General features: G+C 41.2%; 1 protein-coding gene across 1 annotated transcript in view; it reads left to right on the forward strand.

Moving 5' to 3' along the window:
* The window catches only part of ETNK1 (ethanolamine kinase 1), a 57,350-nt gene that overhangs the window by 14,330 nt on the left and 29,745 nt on the right, over positions 1 to 13,275 (forward strand). The window contains exons 2-4 of the mRNA XM_030541447.1: positions 9,636 to 9,895; positions 11,210 to 11,350; positions 11,889 to 12,031. Coding sequence (XP_030397307.1) covers positions 9,636 to 9,895; positions 11,210 to 11,350; positions 11,889 to 12,031 — 544 coding nt within the window. The remainder of the gene's footprint in view (positions 1 to 9,635; positions 9,896 to 11,209; positions 11,351 to 11,888; positions 12,032 to 13,275) is intronic.

The raw sequence follows: 13,275 nt of genomic DNA on the forward strand, positions 1-13,275 counted from the left end.
GCCATGGAATCCTTTTTCCTCATTGCACCTCATTTTAAAATCTCTTGTTTGTTTACAAATGACACTTTTCCTAATACTATATTAGGGACATCATGATTAAAGAAAGAAACTTGTATATAAAATGCATTTTGTCTCCATGCACTTAATTTTTGTTTGTACTAGTTTTGCAGCCTTTTAATTTTTACTTTCATTTCATGATACAAAATGGAAAATATTATTCAGATGGACAAGAAAATTACCTCTAAAATTGTCAAACAAGAGCTCATGAGGAATGCTTATTAAATCTAAAAGACTTCTGGTTGCAAATAATTATTTATAGCAGCATGTTACAAATAGATGCTAATAAGGACCTTGAGTGGAATGTCTAAATTATCAGGTGGCAAGATCTAATTTCCTTGGTGTACATAGTTTCCATTAACATTAATGAGACTTGCACTGAGGGGCGGGAATACACAATAGGTATGAAATACTTCATGAGAAAACTATATAGCAGTTCAGAAGACTGAGGACAGCAATATGAAGACCTTTGTGGTCGGTTGGTCTGTCTTAATGTCAGCACAGACTGTTTCCTCATGTATTATGGGATCTTCAGGACATTCATGTGACTAAACATGCATTTTTTAATATAGCTAAAATAGCATTATGTAAATGAAAAGTTTGGAATAAATCAGTAGACTTAGTAGTGTTTCTGCTAATGCATACTTAAAATCTGCTGCCGTGTTTTCATTCTAATTTATCCTGAATTTGTTTTTATCAGTAACATAAACGGAATTTATGCTGTTGTGTGTCAGAGCTGATATCTGACTACTATTGTGTTCTTTATATCAGAGGGGTAGCCATGTTAGTCTGGATCTGTAAAAGCGGCAAAGAGTTCTGTGGCACCTTATGGACTAACAAACGTATTGGAGTATGACCTTTCATGGGTGAATACCTACTTCGTCGGATGCATGATATATTGCTTATTTACTAGATAATTAACTTTTTGCTCATGATTTGTGTCAAGCTGCATTAGGATGGTAACTGGAATTTAGTTAAACACAGAACAGCATATACAACTTAATTTTATTAAACAAAATAAACCCTTAATGTGGTATCTGACCAGTTGTGGCATATTAATATAGCTTGACCTCAAAAGTTAAATGTTTTCCTTCTGATTTTCTTTGTATAGAACACACAATGTTTTTGATAGAGGCTTATGGATTCAGCATATTTACTTTTTATATAATTGTTTTAAAAGTTATAATAAGTTTAGGTCTTAACATAGTTTTAAATTCAGATTCAATTTTAAACTGGTTTATTTGTAAACATAATTTTTATTTATTTTATTTTCCCCTCCACCCTGATCCCTTTTTCTTCCCCACGGCTTCTCGTATGGAGAGAGAAAGGTTCCAGTAGTGTGCTAACCATCTCAGTGCACTAGAACAGATGTGTTTCTTGGTCTGTTCTTTCTCTGATGTCTATTACCCTGCCAGTGCAGGATTACAGTAGGCTTTCAGTGTTTGATGGTTTTCCAGTATGGTTGTAAACATCTCATGACATCTAGCTGAGAACCATGTCAATGATCTAACGTATCTCACTGCCAGTTTCCGTGATACTCCTCTCAAATGCCACTCTTGTTTTCATCCTGTTATTAATTGACGCCAAAACATTTAAAATTATGTGCACGATATTTTAAAATTCTGCCAATTTTATTTGTCAGTACATAAATGTGGCTCCAGCATGGCAGTGGGGAGCACAGGCCACTGGCTGCATTGAGGTGGGAGATCACCCTGAAGCCCCTACTTCCTCCAGTATGAGAACTTGGCAGTGAGGCCGCACCCAATCCTGACACAGTACAAGACCTGGGCCTCCCCAGAAACACCCCTCTGTACCAGGCACGCCAGGTGTGGGAGAGCGCGCTCAGCCCAGCAGGATCCAAGTGTGGAGAGGCTTAGTGTGGGAAGATCCAGGTGTGGGCTGAGAGGTCTCTGGGTGCAGGCGGCTCAGTGGGAGATCTAAATGCAAAGGGGCTCATTGGGGGAGTTCCTGGTGTAGGGGCAATGGCACTTTGCAGTAGATCCAGGTGAAGGTGGTTGGGACTCAATGGGGGGGGTGGTGGAGGGAGGCTGAGTGTTGGGAGATGGGGCTGGGTGCTGGAGGAGTGGGGCTTGATGAGGTAGGAGTCCAGGTGCAGCTGGTTGGGGATCAGTGGGGTGGGGGACTCAACAGAGAGGTCCAGGTGTAGGGGGCTAGGGCTTTTCAGGTTGAGGGTTCGATGGGCCTGCTTAACAGGGCAGCCCCAGCTGTTGCCAAGGGGAAGCTGCATGCCAGGCTCTTACTCCTCCCCCACCCCCTGCGATTCTCCTGTCCCCTTTTCTTCTCCATTCCCCTCTCTCCACTCCCACATTTGCCTCCCCCTGCCCTATTCCACCCCTCCTTCTTCCCCTCATCCTCTCATTTCTCCCACCCCCCCTTACCCAGCCCACCATGGGCACTCAGTGTTGCACAAAAAACAGGAAGGCTCCCAGCACACAGAAGAGGAGCACGACTGGCACTAGGTACCTGGAGGCGGCGTTCAGCTGCAGAGTCAGCGGAGCCCAGGCACAGCCTCCTTCAGCTAGGCAGCTCTGCGCATGCCTCACCTCTGTTGGAAGGAGGGGGAGGGAAGCAATCCTCCCCAGAAAACTGTACCCATGCTCATCCTATTTCCCCTTTTCCCCCCTTGTTTTCTGCATGGAAGCACAGGAATTTTGCAGGGGGGCGGTTGTTTTCTGCGAGCGCACAGTCACAGAATTCCCCCAGGAGTACTAATTATACCACCTTAAGTAATTCCTCGTCCTCTGTGTTTGTACCCTTCAAGTAATTGTAGTCTGTTGTGTCCCATTTTGGACATTACTTAGCCTCACTATATATAATTTTTTTTATCTTCCTACTGAAGTTCCAACAAGCCTCTTAGTTTTGTTGCCCTTCTCAGAATGCCCTCTGTGTGCCCCCTCCCCTGAGCCCTCGCCGCACCTCCCCTGCACCGCAACCCCTTGCCCTGAACCTCTTTCCACACTCCTCCTACACTCTAACCCCTTGCCCTGAGCCCCTTCCTGTGCACCACATCCCCTGCCACACACCGCACTTCCTCCCACACTCCAACCCCCTGCCCAGCCCAACATTCATGGCCCTTCATGCAGTTTCCCCACCTAGATGTGGCCCTCGGGCCAAAAAGTTTGCCCGCCTCTGCTTTAGTAAGTGTTTTAGATATTTTTGTACCTACTCACCTGTAAAATTGGATAATACTTCCTTTTTCAATCTTGTCTGTTGAGATTGGAAACCCAAGATGAAAATAGTGCATATCTGCTCATCCTAAAGAGCAGGGCCGGCTCCAGGCACCAGTTGAGCAACCTTGTGCTTGGGGCGGCAGATTCTACGGGGCAGCATTCTGCTCAAACCTAGGGTGGCACGGCCTTTTTTTTTTGTTATTTGCTGCTCTGGCTGCCCTGTATGGGTCGGAGGAGGGGAGCACCCTGCAGCAAACTCGGCAGGGCAATCCACGTCCTTCCCTCCCCGCCGACCGGAGCGGCACGGAGCCCTCCTGGCAGGCGGTGCGGCGGTCGGAGCCATGTGGCGAGCACCCCACTAAAGCCCTGGCCGCCCCTTTTCGCTCTCTCCCTCCCCTTCTCTCCCCCCCCCCCCCCCAATAGACCAGGAGCGCAGTCTGCAGCACAGGGAGTCTCCCTGCACCCTGGCTCCGGCTGCCCTGTAGGGTTTTTTGTTTTGTTTTTTCCCCTGCTTTGCCGGCCGTGCTGTTGTCCCCTCCCCCTCACCGCCCGCTTTGTCGCTCCAGCCGCACTGTATTTTGGTTTTTTTCCCCCTGCTTTGATGCTCTGGCGCCGCCTCCCGCCCCCGCTTTTTTGCTTGTGGCAGCAAAAAAGCCAGAGCCGGCCCTGCTGAAGAGACTGCAACTAAATCATCAGTCCTCCCTGTGACTCTTAAGTACAACTCTGATTTATCCTGTTGGATTTGCCAGGAGCAGGAGGAAGAGGGATTGAAGGAAGAAAGACTATTTAGAAGTTGTAAACCTCATGGCAGATCTCAAAGGGATGTGGCCTCCTTGCAGACTGTGCCACCTGGGTCGACCTCTGGTTAGGTCCTTAAGGTGTTCGGTCTAGATATTTTCAGTTTCTCCGTCACTGGCAATCTTATTGTGCCACTGCATCGTTTGGTGCCCACGTTATTGCCGGTAGTGTAGTGGCATTCCTTGGTGTAAACACTTCAGAATTTGTGGATCTTCTAATATGATGTCCATACCAAGAAAGCCGTCAAACCAAACTAATACTGATAGAGACAATTGCTAGGTTTGGCTTTGAATATCCTTATTTCTGATCTTGTCCTGCCCCATAATATGGAGCAGCTTATGAAGATGGTGAGAGTCAAAAACATCAATCCAGTATTCTTCATCCTTCCTCAGCACCCGTATTTCACTTTTGTACAACAGCACTTGTATACATGTGGATCTATATATCTGCAGCTTTGTGATAAGCTTGCTGTCACAGCATCCCCTCAGATGCTGCCGAAACTTGACAGAGGCTGCTGTTATACAAGCAACCACATCTTTAGAGCATCCTCCAGTACTGTCTGTGATATCGCTAATTATTCAGAAGTGCTGCCATGCAATTTGGTAGTTACAGTATGTCTGTAGTAAAGAAAATGAGTTATAAGAAAACAATCAAGGCTATGGCTTCTCTTTCCCTGTTCCAGCAAACAGTACATCTCACCCTTAATTATAATTTTATCGTAGGGTGGGAGTTCATCTTCAGTATACGGAACTAAATAGGCTGCATTTTAGAAATTTTTGTTTTGAAACGCAAACGAATCTAAAGGTTGTTTATGTAATATCACTTGTAAGAAGGGAATTAAAAAAAGACATTTAATTAACCATAAAGATATGCACACCTTAGAGTAATCATGTGATCTCATTGTAACCATTGTCCTTCCTCTTCCCTTTCTCCATTTTTGTCCATTTATAACCCTTTTGTTGTGTTCTGAATTTAGATAATACCTGACCTGGAAAACACAACAATCTCTTAACTTTAGAGACAATGTATATTTCCTGCTTTTTTTAATTTTTACTTTTTTTTTTTTAAAGGTACAAAGGTCCAGACTTTATAGGAATCTGGATGTTGCAATACTGAGCATTGCAGTGACTGACTGACTTAGGTGCATAAGTCACTTTTGAAAATGAAACTTTGTCTCCTACATTAGTTGGGCGTTGCAGTGCTGAGTAGAGCAACTTTTTAAGTACCTTTAAAAATCTGGGTCAAAATTCCCAACTCTGCTAGATCTGTGGTTGCACAAAGGCCTTTGTAATTGGAAAATTTAGATTTGCCCTTCCTATTTATTTTTGTCTTATGGCTGTAAAGCGATTTTTAAAAAATTAATCACGCAATAAAAAATATTTTTGGATGTTTTCTACATTTGCAAATATATTGATTTCAGTTACAACACAGAAGATGAAGTGTACAATTCTCACTTTATTTTTGATTACGAGTATTTGCACTGTAAAAAAACAAAGTCTTTTTTAATTCACCTAATATAAGTACTGTAGTGCAATCCCTTTATCATGAAAGTTGAACTTACAAATGTAGAATTACGTGCAAACGAAACTGAATTTAAAAACAAAACAATGTAAAACTTCAGAGCCTGCAAGTGCACTCAGTCCTACTTCTTCTTCAGCCAATCGCTAAGACAAACAAGTTTGTTTACATTTGCTGGCAATTAATCCTACCCGCTTCTTGTTTATAATGTCACCTGAAAGTGAGAACAGGCATTCTCATGGCACTGTTGTAGCCAGCATCACAAGACATTTATGTGCCAGATATGCTAAAGATTCATATGTCGCTTCACGCTTCAACCACCATTCAAGTGGACATGCATCCATGCTAATGACGGGTTCTGGGTTAACAATCCAAAACAGTGCAGACCAGTGCATGTTCATTTTCATTATCTGAGTCAGATGCCACCAGCAGAAGGTTGATTTTCTTTTTGGTGATTCACGTTCTGCAGTGGAGTGTTGCTCTTTTAAGACTTTTGAAAGCATGCTCCGCACCTCGTCCCTCTCAGATTTTGGAAGGCATTTCAGGTTCTTAAACTTTGGGTTGAGTGCTTTAGCTATCTTTAGAAATCTCACATTAGTACCTTTTCGTTTTGTCAAATGTGCAATGAAAGTTCTTAAAATGAACGGTGTGCTGGGTCATCATCCAAGACTACTATAACATGAAATATATGGCAGAATGCGGGGTTTTTTAATGAGCGCCATCAGCATGGAAGCATGTCTTCTGGAATGGTGGCTGAAGTGTGAAGGGACATACGAATGTTTAGCATATCTGGCATGTAAATACCTTGCAGTGCCGGCTACAGAAGTGCCATGCAAATGTCTGTTCTCATGTTCTGGTGACGTAAATAAGAAGTGGGCAGCATTATCTCCTGTAAATGTAAACAATCTTTTTTGTCTTAGCTTGTATGAGGTGAATTGAAAAATACTATTTCTTTTATCATTTTTACAGTGCAGATATTTATAATAAAAAATACACTTTGATTTCAGTTACAACACAGAATACTATATGAATGTTGAAAAACATCCAAAATATTTAATAAATTTCAATTGCTATTCTATTGTTTAACAGTGCGATTAAAACTGCGATTAATCAACAGCCCTAATTTTTTCCACTTTAAAAATTGTGCAAGAATCTAGTCTCTAAGGCATATTGCTATAACATACAGTATTGTAAGGTTGGTTCTGCCTTTAGTTATTCTGAAACAATGCTTAGAGTTAAGTAAAGCTGTTCATTTTGAAAGCTGTAAAGTCTTCAGCTAACACTTTGTTGTAGTGTTCTAGAGATACTGTATTGACGTTTGAGAGGACACTTGCATTATAAATGGCTATTTCTCCAAGCACTTGGAACATCTTGAGAAAATTACTTATTGGGCTGAAACTTTTGTTCTTTGGTAGGCTTCAAGTGTACATACCAACACGCACATGTGGAGCACCACAGGTGTGTAGGAAAGTAGTATGCATTAGTATGCAGCTGCATTCCTCTATTTGAATGTGGGAACCAATAGGAGAGTAAAGTCTTTCTTTAAAATGGAAAATTGTAAGGCGAACACTGTCAGGTTACTGTTTTAAAATGAATGTCAGTTGTTATTAGTAGCACATAAATTCTTAGTTTTGATTAGCATACATCACTTGTGTTGGCTCTTTATTCTTTTTTGCACTTTGCTCATCTTAGAAAATGAAATAGCTTAGTAATCAGTTTTCTTTCAGCTTATGCATTTGCACAATGATGTAAAAGGTGGCTTGCAAAAATTACAGGGGAATTCAGACCAATGTGTTTTCACTTTAAAAATTCACGAAAACCTTTCTATCAGTGCTTATTGTAGCAAGCTTAACTATGGTAAACTGGACTTTTTTGGCGGGGTGGGTGGTAACCTGAAGATATAAATGTAATGGCATAAACAGCAATACAAAATTCTCTGTACATACAGATTATGGTTTCTGTGGGCCCATGACTTCAAATTTCTTGCCTCTCTTTTTCATTTGAAATTGCAGTAACTTTGCACTAAGTTCTGTATTCATGGTAAAATCCTGTTTCCTGTCGCTTTTCCATTTGTTAAGCCTAGTTTTAGGAAAAAATCTGCACATCACCTGAGAATTTAAAAGTTTTACTTTTCAAATAGTTCTGACGTTTCCCTGAGAAGTTGGATCTCATGAAGCAAGCCTTACTTATAGAGTTAGTCATTATAAAAATCAACAAAACATCTTGCCAGAGTTTGCTGATTTGTCAGAACAAGTATTCCACGTAACCCTGTTGATTTTGATGAGACTCCACTGGAAACCTGTCTGCCTGGTTTTTGGCCACCTTGCCCACACAACTCCCGCCAGGTGGGCTACTTCAGAGCCAGGGCAGCCTGCTCTGGTAATGCGGATCCCAGTAGATCTGGACAGAAAACCGTAATTCCTTTTTCGTGGAGAATTCTGAAAATGTTTGGTGGTTCTTAAAGGCTTATCCATGTTGATGCACATTTACCCCAAGCACTTATTTGTTTGTCATCCATGTCAGTTGAGGTAGCACCTATGTCTTGAGTGTCCTCGTGCCTCCCATTTTGAGCCTTTAGTTACATGTTCTCTATTTCATCTATTGATCAAAACAGCCTTTTTAGTAGCAATAATATCTGCTAGGAGGGTGAGAAAGATGCAAGCACTCTCGGTAGGACCTCCATGCACAGAATTTCATAAAGACAGGGTCACCTTGATATCTCACCCAGAGTTCTTGCCGGATGAAGCCCCTGACTTCTGTCACAGTCAGGTAATATGTCTGCCTGTTTTCTTTCCCAAGCCACATTCCAGCAAAGGGGAGCTAAGCATCACATTTTCCCTGTACTTTGAGCACTTGCCTTCTACTTTGACAGGACCTGAGCCATTTTTGATATCCTCTAGATAGGATGAAAGGTCAGGCACAAAGACTTAATTAGATTTCTACCTGCATTAAATGATTTAGCCAACAAAGACCCCCCACTGAGTGTTACAGCTCATTCCACAAGAGCTCAAGCAGCTTCTGAAGCTCTTTGATGGATGTTCCAATACTGGAGATGTAAGACAAGTACTTGTGATTTCAGTACGTATGTTCACCCAACATCACTCCATAATAGCAGCATCGAGATCTGATGCTCACTCTTTCATGGCTGTCTCACAGTCATAGTTCAGGTAGACTCCTATCACCCACTACTTATGATCTAGGTTGCTGCTTGAGTTAACAGCAGCGGAATATAATGTGGACAAGCACTTGAATGAGTGGTTGTCCGTATGTATCTTGTGGCCTGCCTTCCTTCCCTGCTAATAGAGTCCTAAAATACAAGCATTCTGCATTGTTTGGGGCCATCCTTCAGGTGGGAGGCATAAGGACACTTAAGGCGCAGGAACGGCCCCAGCAGAGACATTGCTGACCAAAACAATCTGAACTGGGGTACATGAACACCCAAAGTGGAATGTGTATGGACAACACCTTACAGTAACAGCAGTCCGTCTAGATGTAAGTAACAGGTTTTTTTTGTCCTGACAGAACAAAACCAAATTTTGAAATCTTAAAATTCTCCTCAAAATGGAATTACTGGCCTCTGCCTAGCTCTACTTATTGGTTTGAAAAATTCAATAAAATGTCATGAAATCCTGTTTTGTTCGGTGGAGAGGGGTGTTGCTGAGCAAATCTCAAATCAGTTGCTTATCTGAAAACTCATATTACAGACCTACTTTGATGTATATAGCATTGCTTAATTCTAGTTTTTCTCCTGTCTCTTTCCTTATGGCTTGTTACTCAGAAAATACCATGAAATGTCCTTTAAAAAAGAAATATGCATCTTTCCACAGTACTTAGTTTCCCACTTCTGTGTTTTTAAAAGATTGTTTACAATGTACAGACTAGCAAATATCTTGGTTATAACAGTTGTTTCTGTTCAACCTGAGTCAAATAATTCACTAAAAAAATCCACAGGATTAAAGGTGATCCATTAAGTGGAAAAACTTCCACCGAACTTTCCCATTTTTCTGAAATACATACAAATGGGCAAATACAGAGTCATTGAGTAGCTTATGTATTATTTTTACATTGCAGCTGTTCACAGATGGAATCACCAACAAGCTTATTGGTTGCTATGTGAGTGATGCAATGGATGATGTGGTTTTAGTTAGAATCTATGGAAACAAGACCGAGCTGTTAGTAGATCGAGATGAGGAAGTGAAAAGTTTCCGGGTGTTGCAGGCCCATGGCTGTGCGCCACAACTCTACTGTACTTTCAGTAATGGTCTATGCTACAAGTTCATGCAGGGAGAAGCACTGGATCCAGAGCACGTCTGCAACCCAGATATATTCAGGTAAACATCTTCAAAAATATTAAAACTCTAGAGTGCATTTTGGGAAATTGATGTCTAGGGCCCTACCAAATTCGTGGCCGTGAAAAATACATCATGGACTGTGAAATCTGGTCTCCCACCATGAAATCCGGTCTCTTGTGTGCTTTTACTCTATACTGTACAGATTTCATGGGGGAGACCAGCGTTGCTCAAATTGGGGGGTCCTGACCCAAAAGGGAGTTGCAGGGGGGCCACACGGTTATTTTAGGGAGGTCACGATATTGCCACCCTTACTTCTGCGCAGCCTTCAGAGCTGGGTGCCCGGAGAGCAGCGGCTGTTGGCCCAGACACCCAACTCTGAAGATAGTGCCCTGCCAGCAGCAATGCAGAGTAAGGGTCGTAATACCATACCATGCCACCCTTACTTCTGCATTGCGCTGCTGATGGTGGCTCTGCCTTCAGAGCTGGACTCCTGGCCAGCAGCTACCACTTTTCAGCTGCCCAGCTCTGAAGGCAGAGCTGCCACCAGTAGCAGCACAGAAGTAAGGGTGGCAGTGCCGCATCCTCCCCCCTATAGTAACCTTGTAGACCTCCCTCCCCACAAAAAACCCTCCTTTTTTGGGTCAGGACCCCTACAATTACATCACCGTGAGATTTCAGATTTAAATAGCTGAAATAATTAAGTTTACAATTTTTAAAATACTAGGACCATGAAATTGACCAAAAAGGACAGTGAATTTGGTAGGGCCCTCCTAATGCATAGGAAAGTTGTCAGTGTGGAGCATGCTATTGATAACCATAAACAGAAGAACTTATGGAGGTGACTGACTGAGTACGCATTTTAGTATCTAAATGCTCTTCTGCATGTAGTCTGCAACAATCTAGTGTTCTTCCTCCACGTAGCCATTATAGCTCAGTGTTTCCAATCCAGTCTGGAAGGATCAGACTTGGGTCTTGTAGGTAGTCTACTCCCTCCTCCTCCAGCAGACCACAGGATACCATTTTAGGAGTAAGGAAGTGCTGTTGAGCTTTGTCTGCCAGTGCTCAGCTCTTTCTAGTCATCCCCCCTGCCTCCCACACTCCCTTGCTTCTCTCAGTTATAAAACATATATGTTTTGTAGAAACAGACTTTTTGAAGGAAATTGTGTGACCTGTGTATTCCCTTTTTAAACTTTAAATTTTAAAGTAAAAAGTCACCAGTAAGACAAATATTAAAAAAAAGAGATTTAAATGTCAAGAAAGCAATAATTAACTGCCAAATGCTTTTTGGCAATCTGCTTGTAACCAGTTCAAAAGTAAGAATTTAGTAATATAGTAACCTTTTATATTTTACAGACTCATAGCCAGGCAGCTTGCTAAAATCCATGCTATTCATGCACACAATGGATGGATCCCCAAATCTAACTTGTGGCTGAAGATGGGGAAATATTTCTCACTCATACCTACAGAATTTACAGATGAGGAAGTAAATAAAAGGCAAGTGTTATTTTATTAAATACTTGATTACTTTTTTAATAACTCATTTAATTGTCTCAGTTTTCATCACATATCTTATTAGCCAGCTGAGGGGGGGAAACATAACTGGAGTGTTTTTTAGACACCCTATACCCCCCGACCCCATATCAATTTCCTTGTAAATGCTTCTAAGAAGCAGAATAAAGTGATGGGTTTGACCATCCTTTCTGTTTTTTGAGCCACATTCTTCCTCTAAATCTGCTCTTTCTTTTCCACTTGAAAAGAGTATGCATTGCTAGACTTGTGTTCTCCCACAACTAGGACTATGATATTGTCATGTCTCAGAGCCAAGTTGTTCTTAAAGAAGTCACCTTTGGAAAAGTAGCAGGAATTCTTGCTTCCCATCTTATGTTTCCGTGACTTCACTACAAGTGTGAGCAGTGATACAGAAAATAACTGACCAAGTACACTAATGTATAAATTTCTGTATGATGCCTTTATTATTAACACTATGCTCAGAAGAGAAACTTTTTTTTTCAATTTTTTTGAACCCCAAAAGGTTCTTAAGTGATGTTCCAAGTCCTCAAATCCTTCAGGAGGAGATGGCCTGGATGAAGGAGAGACTGTCAAATCTAGGATCCCCAGTGGTGCTTTGCCACAATGACCTGTTGTGTAAGAATATTATCTACAACGAGAAACAAGGTAGGTATTGAACACAGCAGTAAGTAATGTTTCATTCCATACCTGTGTTGTATTTGTATTCTGTGGCAATTGTCTTAGGGTGGGTGTAGAATTATAATTCAAATTCATTAAATCACTTATGACTTTTTACTAATGGTAGTAAGTGAAGTAAATTTGCTGCTTGAAATCAATGTAATGGTAGCAGTATCTGTATAAATATATGAACTGTCTTAGCAGCTATAATCATAATTTTAATTCTAAAATGTTTTTAGCATGTGGAAAAAAATCTTTGTATTCTTATTTTCACTGTAATGATTTAGTCTGTAAAAATGGATTTCAAGCTATCAAATTGTCTTTTTGTCTTTGTAATTTAATAGAAATCTCATATACATGTGTAAAAGGTTGTCATGCATTCAACAACCTTAGGCGCTAATGTCTCCAGGTTACTTTGTATTATCAATGTATTGTTCTGATTTGTCAGATACATTGGTGCCAAGGAGGAGTTCCCCAGGGTGAAGTATCATGATACTTGTGCTACTTTCAATGGCTCAGTTTATATCCTGCATGTGAGGTACATAGGCATCTTAATGTTGAAGATTTTTTTGTAAATATTATTTTTTAACTCAGAGGCAGGGAGTAGGCTTATCTTGGAAATGGCAAATCAAATTTTTGTTCATTATTTTCAGATCTTGTAAATACTTGAACTCTCGAAAGAAATCCTTGTATTTAAAAAACAAAACAAAACCAAAAGAACTAGGAACTATCAAAAGTTCTCATAGAAAACCTTAATTCCTTTTAAGGTTTGGTTGTTTAGTGGTTTGAGGTTCGGTTACTAAATGATACATTCAACAGGCAAACATGGTGAACCAACAGTAAATTTGGGACATTGAAAACATGGCTGTTATGGTGCAGAAAAATGCTTTAACTAGACTAGTAACTCAATTTCCCATACCTCATCCCAAATCCCCCTAAAGTCTGTGAGCTAAACTGAAAGTAAATTAATTTTGTAGGAGCATGTTAGTAGTTGCAGGGAAGCTTACAATTGAGATAGGGAAGACTTTCTCTTTAAAGAGAAGTATACCTTTACCCCAATATAACGCTGTCCTCGGGAGTTAAAAAATCTTACCACATTATAGGTGAAACCGCATTATATTGAACTTGCTTTGATCCGCCGGAGCGCGCAGCCCTGCCCCCCGGAGCGCTGCTTTATGCGTTATATCCGAATTTGTGTTATATCGGGTTGCGTTATATCAGGGTAGAGGTGC

The sequence above is a fragment of the Gopherus evgoodei genome, chromosome 1 (genome assembly GCF_007399415.2).
Source record: "Gopherus evgoodei ecotype Sinaloan lineage chromosome 1, rGopEvg1_v1.p, whole genome shotgun sequence".
Classification (NCBI taxonomy): Eukaryota; Metazoa; Chordata; order Testudines; family Testudinidae; genus Gopherus; species Gopherus evgoodei.